The 19,121-nt window shown below is 43.5% G+C and overlaps 1 protein-coding gene across 12 annotated transcripts in view; it reads right to left on the bottom strand.

Moving 5' to 3' along the window:
* The window catches only part of nrxn2b (neurexin 2b), an 806,770-nt gene that overhangs the window by 364,581 nt on the left and 423,068 nt on the right, over positions 1-19,121 (bottom strand). For all 12 annotated transcript variants that reach the window (XM_078936626.1, XM_078936632.1, XM_078936630.1 and 9 more), the window contains 3 exons: positions 13,654-13,773; positions 10,370-10,751; positions 7,968-8,158 (listed from right to left, as the gene is read on the bottom strand). In XM_078936626.1, coding sequence (XP_078792752.1) covers positions 7,968-8,158; positions 10,370-10,751; positions 13,654-13,773 — 693 coding nt within the window. The remainder of the gene's footprint in view (positions 1-7,967; positions 8,159-10,369; positions 10,752-13,653; positions 13,774-19,121) is intronic.

Raw genomic sequence — 19,121 nt, 5'->3', positions numbered from 1 at the left:
AGTAATTTATTTTTCCACCCCACAGTGGAACAGGTGCAGTGACCAAAAGCTACTCGATCCAACAAAATAATATTGCAAGAAAGAAGCTCCGCAAGACTCACTTGAATTGTGGTGTTGGTAGAACTGCAACATTTGGAACTTCCAGGTTTGCTTCACAGCCAGTGCATTTACACCGTAACGCTGTTCATCTCAACAGATGCATTGATTTTGAAGGTTGGTCACACAAGAGTGACTGTACAGAAAACTGTGACAGTTAAAAGCCTTTAAAAGCATTTGTATGACATAACAGAGAGAATGGCACTATTACCCTTCACCCCTACAAAAATGTAATGAGAGTGAAGGGAAACATTAAAATAGATCTGCATTACTAATAGATGAGCAGACTAAAATGTTTTGTTTCTATCTTAGGTGAAAATGCTAAATTATAGAAAACACTCAAGAGGACAAATACTGTTTTACAGCAGGCTCAATGGCCACATGGGCCACGTGGGAAAGGCACACATGCAATATTACACAAGACTTCCCAGGAGCTGAATCAGTGTAGAGTAGCTGCAGTCATGTTGAATTAACCTAAGGAGCATAAAACATGAGTCTGCTCTAAACGCCATGTTTCTGTGTCCTTAATCAGAGTTACAAAACATCTTTAGACCTGCTGCACAGCTGTTCACCTTGATCCTCTGTGTAATGAAGACCACCAGGCTTCAGCTCAGATGAAGAGGATCTCCCACGTGCATGATGGAAAGATAGAAAGCACCTCAAAATGCTGGGGAGGTTTCACCCCAGGTCCCTGAGACTGAAGAGCAGGAATGAAGGGATGAGGAAGGAAGGGGTTTATGGACTTTTAGGCATCAAAGCCGCCATATAGGATAAAAGTGGCCAGATTCTGGAGTACATTAGGAACATGGCCCCAAGCAATGGACTGCTAAGTGAATGCCTTAGGCAGCAAAAGCCCAGTGAGGAAGAGGAGAAGCAGAAGTTACCACCATGCAAGGATTAGCCCTTAATCGATGTAAAGGACAGAAAAACCCTTTCATGTTTAAAAACATGTATGAAAGCATGGAATCATTTTCAGCTGCCGATGAAATGCGATATACTTTACCACTAAGGCATGTTGAAATACAGCAAAAAAAAAAATGAGATCCTTTTAATTATTGAAATGACTCTACATGTATTTTATTAAGATAAAAAAACCAAACATCTGAAATGAAGCAGTTTGCTGGTTGTAGTACAATTAACTGTGACTGGGATCAAGTAGAAATAAGTCACAACAAGGGTCCATGTGTAACATGTCTTGCTTCACTAAAGAGACACGCGTGTGTGCTGCTTCCTCATGTGTTTTAGCTGACAAAGAGGAATGCCTTGAAGATTTTTGTTCGTCCAAAAACAAAGAAAAGGAAGGCCGAGAACAAGAAACCCATTTTTTCCCCATTTTCTCTGTGCAATTACAGATAAAGCTAGAAGAATTGGGTTTGTGTTTCTTTGAAAAAACGGCTAAAATAGTATTAAGAGAGGGCAGAGAAAATCAGAAAAGTGGCATACTGTTACTGGTTCTTTTGTTTAATTTGCAAAGCTTTGTGTGTGAAAACTCCAAGTGCGACACATGTAAGTGTGCGTGCAAGGACACACAAAATCAAGAGAGGAACAAGTGCGTGCACCAAAGTTTACAGCTCATTTTATGTAGAAAGAGACGTTCTCAACCTGTGCACAGTTAGACGTGCTGCTCTGGTGTTTGAGATGCACATGGGCTTTAGCGGGGGGTTTGTCGCTGAAAAACACAGAGAAATTAGACAAGGGAATTGAGAAGGGACACAGTCCTTTTCTCCCTCCCTGGACCTGTGGGGCAGGATTTTAAATTCTTACCACTAACAGTAAAATGCCTTAATCTATAGTCCCTGCTGCTTTCATTGTACAAAACAGAACCAGATTTCTTTTCTCACTTGATGTCATCAAACAAAAGCTCAAATAGTTAAAGAAACTTAAGAGTTCTTTTATGGGTTTTTTAGGAGAAAAGTGGGTTAAAGAATGTAATGTTTTAAAGATTGTTTCTGTAATTCAGTTTTAAACTACAGACGGCTTTTGGCATGTTTGCAATAAATAATGCATGTTTCTAAATTTTGGTTTATGATACAAAATCCCATATTTGGTTATTTCTGATTTGTCGCCTGCACATTCACATCTCCCGCTCCACCACATCCCAAAGGTTCTCTATTGGATTCTGGTGACTGTAGAGGTCATTCGAGTCCAGAGAACTCATTGTCACGTTCTAGAAACCAGTCTGAGATGATTCCAGCTTCATGATTCATGGAGCCTTATCCTGCTGGAAGTAGCATCAGAAGATGGTCCGACACAGCCAATATCAGAATGAGACCTCCTAACTACTCAAAATGTTAAGATGACACTTCCAAACATCTAACTTTCAAGACTCCAACGTACAATTGCATTTAGCTCAGATGCCACTTCTAGTTTACCAGCTGGCCTTCCACACTGCTCCAAACCCATAGATTTTACATCCTAATGGTCCACAAGGGCAAAGAATATTAACCATTGATTGCAGAGTATGATGTCACCCATAGAAAATGCCATACCTCTGGCTCCAACCAAACAAAGCCAATAACGTTGTGGCAATGATGAGAAGACACATCTTTGTGTGCCGGTGAACTTTGGCGCGCTGACATGCAACGCAAACCGCGGCCCAGCCCTTCACATCCTTACGCAACCCAGGCCACACAAAACGGGAACTAACCAGCTTTACAGACGCACGTACACCTGGGTGGGAGAGGGAGTGAACAGATTCAAAAATGCGCTGCCGCCACCCGGCAGGAACCACCGGCCGTGGCCGTCCTGTGGGAACGTCACACAAGAGAGTTAGACCTCCATCTTGCCACACAATCTCCTCAAGCTTGAGGCCCGAACTACCGGAGCGGAGGGCAAGAGTATCTGCATCACCAGGCTGCTCGGCGGCCATAGCAGAAAAATCCGTCCCAACAAGCACCGGGGAGACGAGTACGCGTGAGAGGCAGTCAGCAACGGTGTTGGACTTTCTGGCTACGTGACGTATGTCAGTCGTAAACTCAGAAATGGCTGCCAGATGGCGCTGTTGGCGCGCAGACCAAGGTTCACTCACCTTAGCCATGGCGAAGGTAAGTGGTTTATGATCCACATAGGCAACGAAAGAACGTCCTTCCAACTAAAAACGGAATAGTCGAGTTGCCAAATATAGAGAAAGCAACTCGCGGTCAAAAACACTATACTTGCGTTCCCGAGTCTGCAACTTGCGGCTAAAAAATGCAAGAGGCTGCCAAGCGCCCGCCACTCGCTGCTCTACCACAGCACCCACTGCTATGTCTGAAGCGTCAGTAGTCAGCGCGATGTCAGCATCTGGGTCTGGGTGTGCAAGGAGTGCAGCCTTTGCTAAGGCTGACTTAGCTCCGTCAAATGCAGCATCTGGGGTCTGGGGTCCAATCCACAGGGTCTGTGGCTTTCTTTGAACGCAAACTGTCATAAAGCGGTTGTAACAGGTGGGCAGCCCGGGGAATGAACCGGTTGTAAAAGTTCACCATCCCCAAGAACTCCTGTAGGGACTAAACCACTTCAGGACAGGGAAATTTTGCCACGGCCTGGACTTTGGTGGGAAGAGGAACCGCACCCTGCACTGAAATTCGATGGCCCAAAAAATCAATGGCTGACAAACCAAACTGGCATTTAGCTGGCTTAACAATCAAGCCGTGGGTTTCCAACCGCTGGAAAACTTCCTTTAGGTGCATGAGATGCTCTTCAGGGGAGGGGCTGGCCACCAAAATGTCGTTTAGATAGACGAACACGAACTCGAGACCGCGTAGCACCGAGTCCATTAACCTTTGAAAGGTTTTGGCTGCACCTTTTAGACCGAAGGGCATGCGCAGGAACTCAAAAAGCCCAAAAGGAGTGATCACTGCAGTCTTAGGCACGTATTCTGCCCGCACAGGAACCTGATGGTAACCGCGCACCAGGTCCACTTTGGAAAAAATTGAGGCGCCGCACAAACGAACCGAGAAATCCTGAATGTGGGGAATGGTATAACGGTCAGGTGTTGTAGCGTCGTTGAGACAGCGAAAATCCCCGCACGGGCGCCAGGAACCATCTGCCTTGGGCACCATGTGGGAGGGGCGACGCCCACGGGCTGTTAGAGCGCCTCACGGTACCCAGACTTTCCATGGTGGCAAACTCCTCCTTAGTGATGGAGAGTTTTGCTGCATCGAGGCGCCGTGCACGAGCAAAAACTGGCGGGCCCTTAGTGGGGATGAAATGCTCCACGCCGTGCTTAGCCACAGTGGAGGAAAAGGCGGGGGTGGTCAAGGATGGAAACTCAGCCAATAAACTCTGAAAAACGTCATCGCATGACAAAAAATGCGCGCGCATGACAGGCCCAGACCCCCCAGCTGCACATGGGACAGTGGCAAAAGTGATCGCGTCTATTAGTCTGCAGTTAGCCATGTCCACCAACAAACTATGTGCACACAAAAAATCTGCACCGATAATGGGAACAGAAACGGAGGCAACGACAAATTCCCAATTGAACTTACGTCCATGAAAACATACAGTTGTCCTTTTGGTCCCAAAAGTCCTAATAGCAGATCTGTTAGCCGCACACAGCGGCGGTCCACCGGTGGACATCTCTGAGCCGGAGGGGGGAACCAAACTCTTCTGAGCGCCAGAGTCCACCAAGAAACGACGTCCGGAGCAAGAGTCCGTAACAAAATTACGAAAACGCACATGGCGGGACACAGCGCCTTGCTTTCCTTCCGAACCTCTGATGGAAACGGCACAGGGAGGTCCCGCGGCGCGCGCCCACGCCGACTGCAGACACAGACACCGGATCGCCTCCGTCTCCTGCAGGTGGGCATCAGACGTCACGTGCTGCACGGCGAAACGCCTGGTAGCCAGCAGAACTCGGTCCGCTTCCTCAGCCAGTCCTCTGTAATCTCCCGCCGCCAGGCGAGGAGAGTTGGCCAAAGCGGGCGGCGGGAGCTGCCGCAAAAAAATGTGCGGGAAAAGAAAACCGCCCTTATCCGAGCCGAGCAGCGAGAGCATGCTGTCCATCAAGTCCACAGCCGAACTGTCTCCCAGGCCCGACATGCTGAGGATCTTCTCTGCTCTCTCCGAAGCAGACAGGCTGTATCTCCGCAGCAGAAGCTCCTTCAGAGCCGCGTACTTCTCCTGCGGGGACGGGCTGCGTAGCAGCGGCATTGCCCTGCGTGTGGACTGCTGATGCAGAGCAGCCACCACCAAGTAGTACCTGGCGTCATCCGTGTGCACCCCACGCAGATGAAAAAGGGCTTCAACATGCTGGAACCAGGAGGCGGGATCGCTCTGCCAGAACTCGGGCAGCTTCACGGCGGCGGCAGCTAGCATGGCTGGGACCCGCGCGCGGGAGATGGCGAGGTCACTGAAGATGACGTAGAAACTAGCGAGTCTGCTGGTTCTGACATTATTCACAATTGGGGTCACCAATGTGGCAATGAATGAGAAGACGTTCAAAGTCACAACAAGTGCTTTTTTTCCGGAAAAGTCTTTAGAGACTGTCTGAATTCTTGATATGACACAGCCAATATCAGAATGAGACCTCCTAACTACTCAAAATGTTAAGATGACACTTCCAAACATCTAACTTTCAAGACTCCAACGTACAATTGCAGTTAGCTCAGATGCCACTTCTAGTTTACCAGCTGGCCTTCCACACTGCAGCTATGGTTCCAAACCCACAAATTTTACATCCTAATGGTCCACAAGGGCAAAGAATATTAACCATTTATTGCAGAGTATGACGTCACCCATAGAAATTGCCATACCTCTGGCTCCAACCAAACAAAGCCAATTACGTTGTGGCAATGATGAGAAGACACGTCTTGACTTCGATACGTGAAGCTTTATTCACTCATATGCCAACTACCGAGATAAAGCGGGCAAATCATCTTATATATGAACACTGAATCACACCACGCCCATAGCAACTGCAAAGCCTGTTGGGTGTGAAGCCCAGAGGCAAGGATAACCCCACAACGTTGCAATTTTTTTTGCTCTATTTCACCATTTTACAGCCAGACAACATCAGTAAGCAGTGATTGGTCCAAAATCTGTCAGTCAAATGTTTCAAATGTTTTGTGTGTGAGGCAGAAGCCACTAAATATATTGAGGCATTTGATTGGCCAGTTTACAACTTGAATAATTTGAAAAAAAAAAGAAAAAAAAAATCAGAGTCAGAATGGTTATTCTGAATCTGTAAATAGAATAACAGCTGTTTATTTCTCTTTCAAAGTCTAAGGGATTTTGCCTTCCCAGAGCCAGCAGTACTTCCTGTTTGGAAACCTAGGGGGGAGGGGTCACTCAGTCTGGTTCTCATAAATGGTTCTCTATATGGTCTATGACAGTGTTTATCAACCAGTGTGCCGCGGCACACTAGTGTGCCGTGGGAAATGGTCAAGTGTGCCGTGGGAAATTGCCCTCATTAACTGATCTAAAAACATTTCCCATCTCCAGGATGTCAGCTCTCTGTTCATCCAAAAAGGCCCTGATAAAACACTGAGGAGTTAGGACTATAAGATCGTAAAATACTTTTTCTTTGCGTTTATTTTATTAAAGACATTTTGATAAGAATGACGTTACCACGATTCAGCTGCAGCTTCGGCTGTATTTTGGAAAAGTCCCGCCCCTTCAACTGTCTCCACCAATCATTCTTGGGGGGCTTAATCACATGTCATCAGTCTGACCAATCAGAAGTGCTTAAAGTCTTCACTTCCTTGTCCCGATTTAGCTCGTAAAGTCGCTCAGTTCTAACAAAAATACCAGCTAAAGCTCGTCTTTAGCGGTGAAGCTTTCCACAGAATCCGGTATCAGACCGTGGAACAAGTGAACAAAACAATGAAGCTCAGAGACGCGATCTTCGGCCGTTTTATGCACTACATCTCCCATGATGCATTGGGTTGTGAGAGTGACAGCGCACAAGGAGATCTGTTGTTAAACGTCTTGAAACCAACGAACACACAACAAACTGTTTTTAAATCTTCTAACTTAACTTTTATTGCATCTTTTAGAAAAAAACAGCTGCAGTTTCCAGCTTTTTCTGCAACAATTATCTCAAAAATGCATGTGAGACTGTGGAGGGAGGGGCTGTAGATCAAAACAGACTATGAGTTTCATCTTGTGTTTTTTAATTTTTGGATGCTGGTGTGCCTCGGGGTATTTTTTTTATGGTTAAAGTGTGCCGTGGCTCAGAAAAGTTTGAAAAACACTGGTCTATGATATTAAATCACAGTGGTAAAGATTACAGTGAGATATAACTTTGGAGTATACGGGAGAGAATAACCACATTTATGAGAGAGAAAGTCACCTGAAAAAAGTAAAATAAAAACAGCACAACAACAAAACACACTGGAAAGTTGTTTACTTTAGAAATTCATATTGATTAACTTATAATTGGCTTGGATTCAGGTCTTATCAAGACACGTTTTGACAAAGAATGAGGTTTTGTTTATTTCTTGCTTCACTTCTGGGCTTGTGTGTCTTTCGCGTTTTCTTTTTCTTTTTATGAATTACTAGAATTATATTTGTCTTTTTTTTACACAACGATTATATTTTATTCTGCTAGGTTTGATGTATCTTGCTTTTTGTGTAGCACCCAGAATACACCTCAATAATGAATTTTTTTGAGTAAGTTTTTCAGGATTGTGAATACTCTGGAATGAACATTATAGTTGATTGATCTTAGCAAAGAGATGACCAAAGAGCCTCTTTTACCTCTGTCAGCATAAAACGATTGAAGACCTTTGGAAACAAAATTCCAAATACACAAAACGGCTCAAACGCAAACTGACGAAGATCCATTGAGAAGGACATCAATCCACAAGCAGCATCCCGTAGCATGAGACAAAGAAGCCAATGACAGAAGAGAACAATCATTTTCTGTAAAGTGGAAACTCCCGCATTGTTACCTTTGAGGTCCAGGTTCCGAGCGCCGTTGGAGTGCTGAGTCACGGTGCGTGAGTCGATCTTAAGCATGTGCACGTTGTTGGCATCCCGGGACACCACCACGTTGTGCCACTGGTTATCATTCAGCGGTTTGTCTGAGTTCCCCTTCATCAGAGACGGGCCGTTTCCAAGATCGAAGACATAATGAACGAATCTGGAAAGAACAACAATGAGTTTGTGATGAATGGACTCTTTCACTGTAACTGCCACCTGCAGCTTAATCCTAGCACATTTTACTTACAGGACAAACACAACAAGAGGGTACAATCACTGAAACTTGGCTTCCCACTTCTTAAATGTCTAAATCTTCTTTGCAGATGAGCCTATAGACTGAGTTTGGGTTTTTTGTTGTCTGCTTCCTCACCGGGTTGACATGTAGAAAAATCCTCCACCTTCTGTGCTTACAGCCAGGAGAGGTGGCACCCGTCTCTCTTTTGGAGAAAATTGGCTGTTCTTTGTGTTTTGGATTAAAACTAATGTGGCAGGTTTATTCAGAGGCGTTTTCCTGAAATGTGTGTCCAGCTATTTGTGTTGCTGCGTGTCTTTGTGTGGAAAAAACAGCTTACAGCTTTGCATTGTGAACATGTTAAATGCAGAGGACCAGAGAAAGACATGTGGAGCAGCAAACGTCGCCTTATGTAATAATCAAAGCCCTGCGTGCTCAAACAGATCACCTCATCGCTTCCTTTCAGAGCGAGGAGTTTGATTCTTAGGTAAAATTACAGCAAATACATTGGAAATCAATGCAATTAATTCACAATTATTTCACAATAAATCAAAGGACAAAATTTAAATAAATAACAGAAACTGAGTTCACCAAGCAGCCACTCTAAATGTCTCTATTTTTGAATGATACACTTTTTACCAAAATAAAAGACTCAGGTAAATCCAGCCATTTCAAATTCAGAAAACTCATCAAAAGATTTAAAAATAGACGTTTTAACGGGATATTATGGTTCTTAAAGAACAAAATGTTAGACAAAGTCATCTCTGTTTTCTCTGCGTTCAGCTGGTGCCGGTCTCTATGGAAACAAAATTTACTCTGTAACATCAGACAGCAGGTTTTTAACGGCATCTGGAGCAAATGAAACAGCTAAAATAGCTCTAAATTACTGCAAATGAAGCCAAATAAAACAAAACAAAGAAACATGCAGGCTATTATAATGTTGTAAGAAAACCTCGTTAACTGCTTTTTACACATTAGGATGTGGTTGGCTGACGCTTCTGCGGCTAAATCAGGACAAAACAGGGCTTTAAATTGTTGCTCCTGAGGCTCTCAGTAGAAACATCTCTATATGTGTCAACATTAGGAACCTCAGGGTGATGCTGGATGCAGATCTAGCTTTGAAGCCCACATAAACAGCATAGCAAATTCAGCATTTTATCATCAACCCTTTCTCTGCAACACAGATATATTATTAATTCATGCATTTATTACATCCAGGATTGATTTTTGCAATGCCCTTCTTGCTGGTCAAACAAACAAGGAGACAGAAAAACTACGCCTCGATCAGAAGCAGTAAGAAGGACTGAATACCGCCAGTTTTGAAGTATCTGCACTGGCTCCCAGCTTTAGGATCAATTTTTAGAGTCTTTAATTGGCTTTGAAATGCTTTAATAGTCTGAGGTCTTCTTACTTAACCGAATTACTTTTCCCCTATGAACCTCCCAGAGCCCCTCAGATCCTCAGGTGCAGGTCTGCACCTGAGGATCATAGGAGGGTCAGCTGAGGATCATCTAAGGATCAAGAGTCAGAGAGTTCAAGAGTCAGAAAAAAAGGAAAACAAAAATCCAGCAAGGCCTTGTTCCTGTGAGCCATGACTGTGAGACAGACAGCCTACCTAAGGAGCTGTGGACTTCATCTACCTTAAAGATTTTTAAAAAGAAGCCAAAGACTTACCTTTTTAATCTTGCATTTCATTAAAATTGTTGTTCTAATGAATCAATACAACCTTCCTAGTTATTTACCTTAATCAGTGTTGTCATTCAAAAAATGCATCCATCTTTTTGTTGCTATTTATTTGTTTAATAGTCTAAAACAAATATGAATTAAAACAGTACTTTGATTGACCAATTTAAGAAAAAAAATTATTGTTTATGAGCAATTAGGTAAAATATTAACTATTGCCAATATTGTACAATCTTTATTACCAAATATTCTTTAATCGTAGTTGTATTTTACAATAGTTTTTATAATAATTCAACTCCAAAATTTTCTGCACACCATTTCTTTCTTTTTATTTTACTTTCTAAATTGTGTGTGCATATTTTATTTTTCGTTTTTACACGGGTCCTGGCAAGCGCTTTGGTATACAACAATATTTATTAAATAGAACTGAAGGAAAATGATTGTAGAGAAACCAACCCTTTCACCAGTTCCACGACTATAAAGTCACTCCCGTCTCCAGAGTTGAAGAGTATCAGGCCATCCGGCGTGGTGGTTTTGAACTGGAAGAAGAGGTGCATGGAGGCGTAGGCTTGCAGCGTAGCCAGCGCCAAGTAGCTGCTCTTCGTTCGAAACGTCACTGGATCTGCGATGATGTGACGCATGCCGAAGCGGGCATTCAGCTCGCAGTAAGATATGTCCCCGTTTTTACACTGGTCCAAGTATGGAACCCCATTGAAGGTCAAGCCCTGGAGATGGCCAATGAAGTTCGACGGCACCACGGAGATAAAACGGCGCTCGGTCATGATGCCCGTCTCGATGTTGTGGAACTCGAGCCGTGTGTGGGCACCAGTCATTTGGCCTGCAAACAGGAGAAAACGGAGAGCTTGACTCACCTGGAACACATCACTTTGACTACATTTAGCCTGAAAGAGTAATTATCACAGTTGGACTTGGTACTCATACCATTGATATACGATATACGTTTTAACTGGATACTTCCTGGCGTTCCAATCAGGAAGTACCTGCTAGCTCCAAGAAGCCAAAATCCCATCGACTTCTACTGACGAAAATGGCCGCTATTTGTCAGTCATTCTATTTTTCAGAATAAGTATTCTTGCTCTGACACATTTTGTTAACATGTTTTTGATATCATATATTTAGATAAGATATACGTTTTAAAGCATTTTTTTTCATTAGTGCAGTTAATCAAGTTATAAACTGATCCGATATTTTTAATAAATTTATGTTGTGGCTGCTGGCCCCCCATGTTGAACTTTCAAAATGTTTGACAGATTCTCCCAAACCGCTGTAGGAGTGTGCCCTTTCAACAAGCTCACTCCTGATTGACTAGAGTGGTTGCCATAGAAACGTCGACTCAATCACTACTTTCTGATGTCTGGTTCCATCATGGTGATGTCTGCATTGTGTGACAACAGCGACTAAATTGAATCCATCTGGTTGGAACTAAAAATAAACCGTTTTCTTTGGGTGACATCAAACTCGCTCGGTCCAGTTCTCATATACAGTCAATGAATAAAACATGGCAAAGTATAGCTTTCTAAGTGACAAAGTTAGTACATATTCATACACATGGTTTGTCCTGAAATAACTGACTCATTTACAATGATATTTCATGATAAAATATATGATTAGTGTTTATTAAATGTATCCCTGCATGACCAAACAGCAGGTGTGGGGTGCAGAGGTTTATGGCACTGGTTCAGCTAACGATAGGCAGCTTTTATGCAGCTACTGTGAAGTAAATTATACAATCATAATGCAGAAAATCTCCTATTAATGCTCCACACTACAATGCTTTTACCGTGTTTATGGGGAGATGTGGAGTAATTCGATTTCTAAGCGTCTAATTAAAATGCCTTTTCCAGTCCAGCCAGTTCTGATACTCCCTCCTTGGAGATTGTTCTCTTCCTTTTTCCACACATGATCCAGTTCGTGAACCAGCCAGGACCACACAGGGTTATCCCTTGCTTCTGGCCTCAGCATGCCCACTCGTTTTCAATCATGCAGCTCACACCTTTTTTTCGCCTCTTCCTCATTCTTTTCCCTGCGTCCTTCCAACGTTTCGCCCGAGGTCACAGTACTGAGTGCCTGCGACTCCATCTCATCTCTCGACCTTTCATCCCTATGTTGCTATTTTCTTTGCAGTCGGCAGAGCCTCTTCTCTTGAAGGCTTTTCACAGCAACGTACAGTCAGGACCATAAATATTTGGACAGAGACACATTCTTTCTAATTTAGTTTCTGTACATTACCACAGTTAATTTTAAATAAAACAACTCAGATGCCATTGAAGTGCAGACTTTCAGCTTTTATTCCATGGGTTGAACAAAAACATTGCATACAAATGTGAAAAACTAAAGCATTTTTTAAACACAATCCCTTCATTTCATGGGCTCTTAAGTAATTGGACAAATGAAATAACTGAAAACAAAATGGTCATTCCTAATATTTGGTTGAAAACCCTTTCAATCAGACAACTCATGCAGTAAAAATTATTTATCTTCACATTCTTTTCGTTTGGCACAAGGCTCCGTACAATTCCATGAGATAAGATTTCCATAAAACCTTTGGGTAATAACTACCCCTAACGGAGCTCACAGGTGGAAGCCGGGGAGGAGGGTGGGGCTACCAACGCAGCGCTTGCGGTAAAGGAGGAGAGTGAACAACTGCACACCTGGACTTAAATAGGACGCTGAACAGGTGAGTTGATTAACTGAACCGCCTTAGGGGAGTAACCAAGTAAAACACTGTTAGAGTAAACTGCCTAAAAGGCGATCAAGGTCGCTCATTTGTTGGCAATGACAGCCTGAAGTCTTGGACTCATGGACATCACCAGATGCTGGGTTTTCTCCTCCTGAATGCTCTGCCAGGCTTTTACTGCAGCGACTTTCAGTAGCTGTTTGTTTGTGGGCCTTTCTGTCTGAAGTTTAGTCTTCAACAAGTGAAATGCTGCTCAATTGGGTTAAGATCAGGTGACTGACTTGGCCATTCAAGAATATTCCACTTCTTTGCTTTAATAAACTCCTGAGTTGCTTTGGCTGTATGTTTTGGGTCGTTGTCCATCTGTATTATGAATCAGTTTGGCTGCATTCATCTGGATCTGCGCAGACAGTCTGTCTCTGAACACCTCAGAATTCATTGGGCTGCTTCTGTCCTGTGTCACGTCATCAATAAACACTAGTGTCCCAGTGCCACTAGCAGCCATGCACGCCCAGACCATCACACTGCCTCCACCGTGTTTTACTGATGATGCAGTGTGCTTTGGATCAGGAGCTTCTCTACGCCTTCTCCAGACTTTTCTCTTGCCATCATTCTGGTAGAGGTTGATTTTGGTGTCATCTGTCCAAAGAATGTTTTTCCAGAACTGTGCTGGCTTGTTTTTGTTCAACCCATGGAATAAAAGCTGAAAGTCTGCACTTCAATAGCATCAGAGTTGTTTTATTTAAAATTAACTGTGGTAATGTACAGAAACTAAATTAGAAAGAATGTGTCTCTGTCCAAATATTTATGGTCCTGACTGTACATTATAGGATGCATGTTTGAGTGAAAAGCTCAATATAATTTGCATTTACCTGATTTTTTTCACTCATTAAAGTCTTTCTGTGACGGTTTTTTTGTTCCTGGCAGTTTTATTTTTTAAATGATTCATTTTGATGTAGGTGTGTGACGAATTCTAAAAACATTCAGATCCATTTTAGGCTTTGTCAGTAAATGCACGTTTATTTTCTTGAACACAAATTACCTTCCACTGTGACGTTATCCACGGAGAGCTGAAGGCTCTTGCCTCTTCGCACCACCTTCACCGTGTGCCACTCGTTGTCATTTAGCTTCTGACCCGCAAACAAGGTCTCAGGTCCTTTGCCTGTGGAAGGAGACACTCAAATGATTAGAAGGTACAAGAGGGATCATGCGTGCGCCCACCCATACATGCTTCTCCAACACGCCTCCAAATGGATCAACCATTGTCTTGGGAAAGGAGACAAAGAAAACCTGAATGTTTGCAAAACACAACAGCATTTCTATGCTGCAAATAAAGGATTTGATTTGAAAGAAAATGAACTGTTTTAAGACCTAAATAAGGACCAAAAACCGCAGACGCTCTGCTATAAAAATCATGTTTGTTCCTTCAGAAAAGCATTTTCTTGTTCTACTTCACCCAACAGGAGAGTCTTTTTAAGAGCCCCGTAAGTGGAGGAGACAGTTTAACTGCTCATTCCTAAAACCACTTTCCTCCAGAATGCCCTCTTTCCACTTCTCTAGTCCCAATTCCCTCCTTCTAGCCCCCCCCATGTGATAGTGTCTCACTGGAGGAGACAACTCATCGTAAAAACATATGGCGCTGCATTGAGACTCATAGAAGAAGTATCTGCATGGTACAACAACCAAACGAACAGAAAAACAAATCTGTTTGAGCAAAATAAATGCAGCTGTTACTGAGGATACTCCAAGACATTTGTAGTTTTTAATGGAATCCAGTATTATGAATGTAGCCAAACTAAGAGTGAAAATCTGCAATGATAAAGAAAAAATCAAGAGTGAGATGAAGAAGATGGTGTCACATGGGCAGTTGTGCAAACAACTGCAAACTAAAGGGTAATTGCATCCCACTGGCAGGCAGCCCAACTCTAAAAATGTAAGACAACAGCAGTCACCTTCACAAATCCTCCCTCCGTCCACACTGCTGCACAGCTGAGGAGGGGAGTGACCGCCACGACAGCTAGGAGATGAAGACGCAACATCTCCAGAGTCTGCCTTTCCTTACATCACCACCACTGACGATTCCCATCAGTACCGCTGCCTTATTTGTAACCACATTTGGGTTCCAGGGTCAGCAGCTCTTTCTTCACTGGTTAGTTGGTCAGAAACGGAGAGAATTACAGCCAATGCTCCAGTGGGTGATGTACTACACTTCTGCGATATATGGTTGGCCCCTTTGCAGCTGTGTGTGAAATTATTTAGTCTGGGGGGAAAAAAAAGCGTCCCATCAATTGATGGCCTCGTCTGGCAAGAACACACACGGCCCACTGGAGAGTTGTTTTCCCATTTACTTTTTATTATATCCGTTTTTCATGGGTCTTTTGTCTTCAGCCACATGAAATTGGAAAGAATGACTTTTGATCACCCTGTGTGTGAAGTAAATATGGAGGAAAAGACTGATTTGCAGCTGCAAAGACAGCATGTGCAGATAAAAGATACAAGAAAGGCTGAATCAATCCGATTGCGGAATAGACAGACTTGAAATGGGGAAACTGAAGATTATGCAAAAAGAAAATGCTCATAAACTCAGAGAGAGGGGAAAAAAAATATGCTTAAAAAAACAATGTGCAACAGAGCTGAGGAGCTGTGTGGCTGATGCAAGGTCGTAAACCACCGATCAGCTCAGTGCAAAACAATGAATGGGAATGGACACCCTTTAGAATGAAGCTCATGTAATATTTATACCACTTGGCTGCAGCAGGACACAGAAGAGCTGGGCAAATAACCTGAGCCATTTGGCCATAACCCCTAGAAAAGTTGGCCAACACTTCAGGGAAACAACAGGTAAGTTTGAGCTAAAAATCCACCACCACACACAAATACAACAAAGTAGGGTTAGAGTTGTGTGTTGCACGAGGCTTCTACCGGATGAAGTTTAGCTTCCAATCATTTGTTTAACTCTAAACTGACACTTTCCCCCCCCAACAGCCACATATTGACAAAGCGACCGGGGCTTTACCACAGGGGAGTCACGCGGGTACATTCCAAACAAGAAAAGTGATGTGTTGCCACCGGGGTTAAATGAGACTGTAAGCCTTTAACAGCCAGAGAGTAAAACCAGTACACATTGCTTAAAATAGCAATGAGATGCAGAACTCATTAAGAAATAGTTAGTAAAATATCAAAATGCAATTAAATTTCGTCTTGCCACATGCCCTCTCCCTTTGTCTTGGTTAAATGACTTTATTCCCTTTAACAATGTTTTCCAATCTGTCCATCTTTTCCCACTCCAAGTAATCCATTCAGTTTTCCTAAAAAGCAGCTGAATAGATTTCAAGGCTTCTTTATTTTACCCAAATTGTTAACACAGTGGATTACTTTCATTGACTATGACAGCACGCCAAGTGGAGTGATCTTTGCAGCCTCTTGCATAATTACCAGCAGTCATCCATCACCAGTTGCTCTGTTCAATGTGTAAACAACTTGATTAATGCAATTGGATCAATGGAACAGAAGCCCTTTGGCAATGACTGCAGGTTGTTGCCATCAGTCTCAATCCAGGCTGTGCGGCTGCTCCTGCAGCAACGAGTACTTGAGCCCAGCTGTATAATTGTTGTATTTAAACACTAATCAAAACAACGTGAATATGCACTGATCATCAGTCTGCCACAGGCTAGTGATGACATTTGCAACATAGCAATCAAGAAATGAGAAATGAAAGATGTTTGTTTTCTTTGGTTGGGAGGAAATGGCTCAGAGATCAGGAAATATGTCACACCGCTGACAAAAATAAGTTCAAACTGTCTTAAAGTCCACTCCCCCATCATCTTTTGATTTATATTCAAAGCGTTTCCAGTGGTCTTTTAGTTCTGAATATGCAGCTCTCATGCTGCATTCACACCAGGTGCGGTTCGCGTGTCAAGTTTCAATGTTAAGTCAAAGTAAAGGCGCAATCGGAGGTCCTGCGGCGCGATTTGGCCAACCCTAGGCAACAACGCTCGCAAAGCTGGAGGCTTTGGGTTTATCAAGACAATAATAAAAAGACCATCCAGTTTTATTTTTATTTTCCCCTCTTGGGTTAACTCGGGACATACATTCTTCAAACTGGGCCACAGAGGGATGGAAATAACGCTTGGCCGTCACATCCTGGCGCAGCTCCTGCAGGGACTTCACCATAATGCAAGCGTCTCTGAATGATCTTGTGAACCCGGACCCAGACCCAGGTTCACGTGCTTGCCAGCGCCTCTGTAGAGATCTCCAAAACAGATCAACCCAAGCTACTTGCTCAACATCATCCATGTTTTCCATGACGTGGCAACAACATTGCGGGCGCCAAGCAGACTTTGACGTACGATTCGCGTCTGGTGTGAAAGCAGCATAAGACAAAATACACAAACGCGTGTTGTTTTCTAGAACATAGCTTCTGCAGAGCAGCAGAAATTCACCTCTGAGTTGTGGGCGGGGCTGATGGCATGAATCAACCCCACCCCCACTTCCCGTCACCCATCGGTTTACATGCTCTGCTGCTAACTTGCACTCTTTCACAATCCACACCTACCATAAGTGCAACAGAAACGGCAAGCGACTTCTGAGCTTTCCAGCCGTACAGTTTCGATCCAGATCCCAGCTCAGACGAGGAAAATATGCGTCTATCGTCTGAAGGTGGAAGCATCAGGATGAGGCGGAGCGTGGAGCTTGTTGCCTGCCATTTGTAGCTTCAGCGTAAAAGCAACAAGATTTTTCAGACTGCAATTATTTTTGTCTTCTCCTGACTGAATAAAGAAATACTCATTGTATTTTAATCTTATTCTTCTGTGTGTATGCCCCCCATCATCAGAAAAATGCCACAAGAACATGTTTAAAAACACTGTTTTCATCCAAGTTAAGTCTTTCGAATAATATCTGATCCATCAGGGAAAAGTTCCTCCACTTTCTGCTCTTCTTCAGCTCGGCCGCAAAAATCCTCCAACATTTCTTCCAGGCGTTTTATAATAATCAGCTCCTTCTAGTCATGAGGCCAAAGAGGGGAGCATTATGGAAGAATCCTGCAAGAGCATCATATGGCCACAGGCAGCTGCTGGCAAATTTGCCCACTGCAGTCTGAGAAGACAGCAGGTCATCACGGCCCAGTGTTTGCCGGGGTCACTCAAGCATATGCGGTGGGATTGTGTGGGTCAAAGTTAACTGCAGGGTGAATCTGTTGGTTAATAGGTCAACAAATCGTAGCAGAAGTTGCCTGTGGTGATACGCCTGAGCTAATACGACGGATTTTCAAATCTGCTCAGCTTCACTTGGATCCGGACTGAGCTGTTGAACCAAATGCATACATGGAAGTTAAGCAACATTACGAATATCTTCATGCGCACTGCATCAGAGCGGAGCTGAAAAGTCCCTAATCAGCTCTGAAAAAACACACAGGACTGTGCCCTGAATATGTCACTTTATTTTCATTTCAGTGCTGTGTCTTCACCAAACAGTGGAGCGTTAGGCGGTGTGTTAGTCACATAATAAAAACATCAAACCACATTTTACAGGGTATGAGAGAACCTGCCATCTTACAGCGTCTCCGTAAGAAACGCAGCCTAAAATGTCCAGAAAGAAACATTTTCCACGAGCTGCTACTGCTCTGGACTAAAGGGTGGGGAAGGAGAGCGATAATGCTGGATAGTAGATGATCAGACAGGATTTTTCCTCCAATCAGCACTTTAAACACTGCCAGAGACAGATTGCTGACCAAAGCGGAAAGGGGGAGAAGCGCAGTAACAGATGTTTGTTTATAACGCAACATAAAAGGACAGATAGGTGCTGTAATTAAATGGTAAACTGTGTATATGTAGTTTGAGAGGAGGACGTGACATTCTTGAACAGCGTTTCACAACGAGGCGATTGACCTCGCATTACCCCCATCCATACAGCCATCTGTGAAAGCATATTGTTCAGCGAGCACAGACTCATAACGCAGGCCTTCACTGTAAGAAGAAAAGCCCGGAAGACTTGCAGTCATTACATGAAAGTGGCTACAAAACAACGTAAAAGACTCCTAAAAGGTTGGCGCTTGTTTGCAACAGCCCTGGGCACACTGCCTTTCGGGAGAAGGAGGGACAACCATACAGGCTGAAATATGCCAAGAAATACTACAGAAAACCAAAATGAGCCATAATTTAATGGTGATGCAAAAAGCAAATCAGTAAATCAAACTAAAGTTTTCTGACTGGAAAACCACAGGAGCTGGTGGGCGTTTCTCAGGTGTATTAGAGGCTGTGAACTGGGACCCCGTGGCTTTCTTCTTCCTACATTCGCAGGAGATACGTGTGCACGTGCGAGTGCACGTGAGAATGTTAAGCGTTCCACCTTGCAGAGGATAACAGTACATGCTGAGCACGATAAACAGATCTCCCACGTCCAAAAATTGCATTTTGTTTTTCCCACTTTCCAAATGCACCGCTGTCTCCAATTGGAGCCATATGTGTGTCTTTGCGTGTGTGTTACAAAATGCTAGACACTCAAACTTGT

The sequence above is a fragment of the Oryzias latipes genome, chromosome 18 (assembly GCF_053564925.1).
Source record: "Oryzias latipes strain Hd-rR chromosome 18, Olatipes_Hd-rR_3.1".
Classification (NCBI taxonomy): domain Eukaryota; kingdom Metazoa; phylum Chordata; class Actinopteri; order Beloniformes; family Adrianichthyidae; genus Oryzias; species Oryzias latipes.
This window is presented reverse-complemented; position numbering and strand designations above follow the sequence as displayed.